Here is a 6,000-nt window from a genome sequence, read left to right on the forward strand (position 1 = left end):
GAACTCGTGAATAATTGACAGAAACTGTTAAGGATTGAAGTGATGTGATCACATTTGCCGGTTGAAGTGAGAGCATGAGCCACTGCATTTTTAATAAGAAGTAACTGTCTGATGGACCATTTTGAAAGGCCAGAGAAAAGTGCATTACAACAATCCATTTTACTTGAAGGTGTGCATAAGTAGTTCTCAGTCTGTCTGAGAGAGATATTCTTATATTGATAGAAAAATGTTCTGGTGATGCTGTAAATGTGACCCCTGGAAGGTCAGACTGGCATCTCTGGTATCCGACCTGAAAAAAACAGGCGCTCTTGGAATGCAGGGATTTCTGTGTCCAGTGGCCCATGACATGCCTCTCAGTCTTATCATTGCTGAGCTGCAGAAAAGTGGCTATATGGCAGTCTTATAAGGGGTAAGAAGGAGTAACAGAATATTCCATCACACTGCAAAAATGTCAATTTCAAAAAGTCATTTAGTTCAGTGTTAGAGGTGCTATGTGTGATATTTCCACTTTCCTGAAGCACAGTACCACTTGTAAATATCAGTAGCAGTCGCTGAATCATACTGATTGAAATATCTTCTGAATTCGGCCCCAGTCAACCAAGCCGTACCCCAAGGCTCCTCTTCATCGTCTACATGCTCCCCCTCACTCAGATCATCCTTCTGCATGGCCTCGACACTTAGCTTTACCTCAGCACCCGCCCCTCCAAGCTCCCCTCCCAATGTCTTGTTGGCTGCCTGCACGACTTAAAGTCTTGGATGTCATCCATCCTTCTCAAACTCAACAGTAATAAAACAGCTCATGGTTGTGGCTCCCAAGGCACTGCTCTGGAAGGTTGGGGGATCTTGTCCTGAGTCCTGACCATTGATGGCTGCTTCATCTACCCCTCCTCAAAAGTCTGCAACCTGAATGTTGTTCTGGATTCCACTCTCTCATTTGAGCCCCATATTAATTCTGTTACCAAATCTGCCTTGTACCATCTTCAAAACATCTCCAAACTCTGGCCATCACTTACCAACTGCGTGGCAGAAATCTTTATTTACCCCTGTGTCACCTTCCGTTTGGACTATTGTAATGGAGTCCTATCCGAGGTCACAAGCAAAGCCACTGGATAGGCTCCAGTATGTACAGGACTCTGCTGCCAGGTTTCTCAGCAACCAGGACACATACCCACATCTGGCTTCCCACCCGCAGACACGGCCAATTGTGTCTGTAGGGATGCCCGACCAAGCCAGAGGTATCATGGGGGATTCAAACCGGCGATCTCTGTGTTGGTAGGTAACGGAAAAGACCGTCACGCTACCCAGACACCCCTTTCTTTTTGTTGTTAAGTGCCTTAGGTACTTAGAAAGGTGCTCTTAAAGTTATTATTATTATTATTATTATCGTAAATGTCTGACACCTCCCTGCTCCTTAGATAGATTTTTGCATTCAAAAACACAGGAGTTGGGTCAGCATAGTTGTTTTTGTTGTTGTTTGACGACAAACTCCCCTGAAAACATTTTGCTCGCGTTTGCAGTCTTCAGGGAACTATGCAACTATGCAACTATGTTGCTTACTAAGAGCCTTTGAAAATGGCAGATGTCAGCACAGTATTCTGCCTTTGTGTTAGACTTTTTTGACTTGCTTGTTGTGATTTGCCCTTAATATTCCCATCACTGATCAACAGAGGTTAGGATTCTGGTAGAATGAGACGTTGCACCTTTAAAATGTTTGCTTTGTCTAAACACGAGTGAGAAGAGCTCTCATTCCAAGCATTTTTTATTTTTTGTTTAGAATCGTGTTGATCATAGCTGAGACTGTCATATCAGACAGTGTCACATCTCTGATAAATCAATCCTCAAAATAAGGGCAGCAAGTGAAAGGGAAAATGCTTGTTTTAAGACACAATACAAGACAAAATTACTCACTAGAAACCTGGGAATGCCCTACTCTTTCCATTCATTTCCTTTTTTTCCCTGGAAACCGTCAATGGTGTTGCTAGAAGTGCTCAACTAATGAGGAGCTGAATATCAATACAGATGTAGAAAAAAACCCAACTTTTAATACATAGCAGTACAAGCTTGTTTTGTGCATCGCACACTCATCAGCTGCTAATGTGATTCAATAAAGAAAACACACAGTATACGTTTCCTTGTGTCACGCCCCTAATTTCGGTGGACAGCAACAAATCAGAGGAGAAAACATTTAAACTATAACAGCCAATGGGGTAGGTAGTTACGATGCACAGCAACCAATGGTGGGGTAGAAAACATTACAACCAATGGGGTAAGGGGCTGGGGCTTGTTTTGAAAAGGCATTTAAAAGACCAGGGCACTGTTGAAATAGCGTACATTTAGACTATAACAAGGTAACGTCAAATGGGGTAATTTATGTAAATCATATAGTGGGGTGGTGTTGGGGCACAGTTGGAAGGGCAGGCAGTATATATTTATATATATATATTGATTATAGGGAGGGAGGGCTGTAAAATAACCATGATGAATTTCTGCATTTGTAGCATAATTTAACACTGCTTTTAGGGGGACATGCAAAGCAAAATTCAATTTTATGTGTCATTGGTTCGGCAATGATGTTCACATTATGGAATTCAAATAATGAACAGTGCCTTTGCCTTCCGCGATACAATCTTGGGCTCTGATTTGAAATGCAACGCGGGGCACAATAAGGGCGGAGGGGGGGAGAAAAATCTCATTAAATACCAGGATGTCTGATTTGATGTGTTTTTCAATTCTCCCCAACTGCCTCCCCCCATTGACTCTGCAATGCATGCAAATGAAGAGAGACATCTCAAATGCGTCTGTTCTTCTTTCCAGGGTCCGTCGAGACAGGAAGGGCCGGAGTGACGGGACGGCAGACTGTCAGAACTGGCAGGACATAAACTCAGAGAATGCTATTAATGAGATTGTGGTTATCGAGCCCTCCACTGAAGAGGTGGACGGACGACAAAAGGTTAGATCTACTTTTGACAAGCCCTCATCAATTTACCATGACCATCGGCCCCGCCATTGAATAACCTTTCAAGCCACATGACTCACAGGCCCCAGTTCTGCTAAAGAATAACAGGATGATAAGGACATAACCCGAGAGAAAAAGACATTTATGTAAGTGGCCTTATCCATGAACTGTGTTGTTTTTATGCAAGCGTCCCAAATTCTGAGCTCCGTAGCAAAATTTGTCAATCAAGAACCAATTCCACAGTAGAAATATTTAGAACACTTTTCCTCTGCACACTTCCTGTACGGACCAGTTATAAACACATTTGCTCATCCAAACGCTCATCCAGTTATGTGAGTGTGAGAGCATATGCGCACACACACACACACATACACACACACACACACACACACACACACACACACACACACACACACACACACACACACACACACACACTCAGGATCACAGATCGTTTCTTTCTTTTTTTTTTCCTTCCTTTGAGGTCACGTCCTCTCACCTGCAAGTAGCAGGCAATTCTATACAAAACCCAGTCATTTCGTGACTTTTTTTGACTTCGTAAAAACTGAGTTTAAGTATTTTTTTTACATTTTTGCTCGATATCGTCTCTGTTTGTTCAAGTATTGGATAGATCAAGTTGAACTGAACCGTGATCGATATTCTCTCGCTTCACAGATAGTGAGCAGGCTGCACATTCGCAATGCCAGTGTCTCAGTCATGTACAAGTGTTCTGCTGAGAACAAAGTGGGAAAAGATGACAGATTGATCTACTTTTATGTCACCAGTAAGTATGATATCGACTGGATTTCAGGATCTGCACTTGATATATAGACGCCCATAATGCCGACAGAACTACCAACCAAATTCTCACCATGAATACATGTGAGTGTGTTGGTCTGTGTTAACAGGGACATAGTATAGTGTTATAGATGCAAAGCACAACTGTTGTGTGACTTGATTTGGAAGTAGGCCAAGTATTGACTGCACATTGTCAGTTGAAAGCTAATGTTATATATTATTTATGTAATATCCTGATTGGGCGGATAACACTGACATTGCAAAATACTGTAGATGTTTTTGCACAGGTTCAACAAAGCTAAAGTTGTTTTTGCATAGTAAAGATGATACAGCACGTCTTACATCACTGTTGATGGCGTTTCTGTGAACTCCTACTTCAAATTAAAACGCATGGGCAATACCATGTGATGAAATATGAGGGAGAGGCAAAGAGAAAATAGTGGTGGGTGTGCAGAAAAAAATATACTTTTTCAGTTGTCTTACTAATGCCTTCTGTAGTGTTCAATTTAAGTTTCATCTTGACAACAGCATATGTTTTTAGATATACTCACAAACTTTTTTTGGGGGGGGGTATCACCCTCCAAAATGCCTCACTTCCTCCCCCTGAAACTATGCAGATGATACGGCAAAACATGAGACTATGGGCCAGATCTACTAACGTTTTTTAACAGTGTTTAAAATATAGGCTGCGTCCGAAATTACACACTATGTACTACATGCTACATATGTGTACTATCTTCCAGGGTATTATTAGTATGTGAGTAAACTACATACTACATACTACTACATACTTTTTACTCATACATCAGTTGCTGAGGTGTACTACTTCGTCATAGAGTCGAGACACTTCCTTTCAGCTCTTTGCATGTTACTGTTCTGCCGGTGGGGATTTGTATCGCTGTCCACCATTGTTGTGAAGTATTGTAGTGCATTTTGGGATACTCATGCCTGCACAGTGTCCAGCATTTGCATACTCTGATATTTCTGTGGATGCAGTATGACATCCAGGTATTTTTCGCGTACTTTTTGATGCATACTATGGTGTTGGGCATACTAAAAACACTCATACTATTTTGGTGCACTGAATAGTTTGCTAGAGTTTCGGACACGGCCCTACTGTGGAGATTTACTGTAAGGACAAAATGGGCATTTTGCAGGAGGGAATGGGTGGGTCAAGCTATTTGTGCCTCTTCTTCATTGTGTATATGCATTTATAGGAGTTATCCTTTTCAAATGTATAAATATTGGGAGGAGGTTTTAGAAATAAACCCCTAATGTGATTTATCAAGGCTGTTAGCAGATACACCCATGGCGTTTTTTTTAACCCCATTGAAGAGCATGTCTTAATTCTTTGTGTAGCTGACATGGCTGTGATCACTGTGACTCGGAGAAGACATGCAGGATACAGAGAGAGCGTGTTGTGAAGGAAGGTGTTTTTTTTTTCTGCAAATGTGAATTTATTTACAACGTAAAAGGAAAACATGTGCGAACTTACCGCCTGTCAAGTCACATTATAATTTGCTGGGGGAAATCAAAGAGCTGGAGCCACAAACCAAAGGGAGTCATGGAATTCCAGAAATAACGAAACTCTTGGCCACACTTCCTTTATTTGCCTCTGGTTCATTTCAGCAAATGTTGGCATCTGTAGCTGGTTTGTCACAGTCGGCATTATCACCCACGCTCTTGCAAGTCCTTCATACGCTAATGCCAAGAGTGCAGAATATATACCATTGCCAAATCATCGTGACTCCCTCAATATAATTAAAAAGGAATTTTAAAATAGCAGAGTTCCCGAATGTAGAAGGAGAAATTGAAGGGACACATGCGCAAAACATGTTTAACCAGCGATGGTCACATTTAGATTAACAAAGCTGCACCTGTGTTAATTATCCTGCCCAGATTTAGTAGATACCATGCGAAATTGGCCACCCCAACTGGCAATAATGCACAATTGGCAATCATTTTTGGCAAAATTTGCACCAGTTGACGCTACTCTTAGTAAATCTTGCCCAATACGTCAGTTTGTGAATGAGTGAGTAAGAAGCCAGGTTCATGATCTGCTTTGCATTTAAAATGGATATTGTTGCCTGCCTGACCTAGCTTTAACCCCCCCCCCCACACACACACACATGCATCACTACCTGGCCCAACCCTCCACCCACTTCATAACTCCTATCCTCCGACATACTCATACCCCATCCCCCTTATCTTTACAGCCATCCCTGAGGGATTCAGTGTGGAGGTGC

The 6,000-nt window shown here is 41.9% G+C and overlaps 1 protein-coding gene across 1 annotated transcript in view; it reads left to right on the forward strand.

Annotated features, from left to right (window-relative positions):
• The window catches only part of flt4 (fms related receptor tyrosine kinase 4), a 55,569-nt gene that overhangs the window by 29,280 nt on the left and 20,289 nt on the right, over positions 1–6,000 (forward strand). The window contains exons 11-13 of the mRNA XM_056282596.1: positions 2,815–2,950; positions 3,632–3,740; positions 5,971–6,000. The exon at positions 5,971–6,000 is cut by the window's right edge and continues 330 nt beyond it. Coding sequence (XP_056138571.1) covers positions 2,815–2,950; positions 3,632–3,740; positions 5,971–6,000 — 275 coding nt within the window. The remainder of the gene's footprint in view (positions 1–2,814; positions 2,951–3,631; positions 3,741–5,970) is intronic.

The sequence above is a fragment of the Lampris incognitus genome, chromosome 1 (assembly GCF_029633865.1).
Source record: "Lampris incognitus isolate fLamInc1 chromosome 1, fLamInc1.hap2, whole genome shotgun sequence".
Classification (NCBI taxonomy): domain Eukaryota; kingdom Metazoa; phylum Chordata; class Actinopteri; order Lampriformes; family Lampridae; genus Lampris; species Lampris incognitus.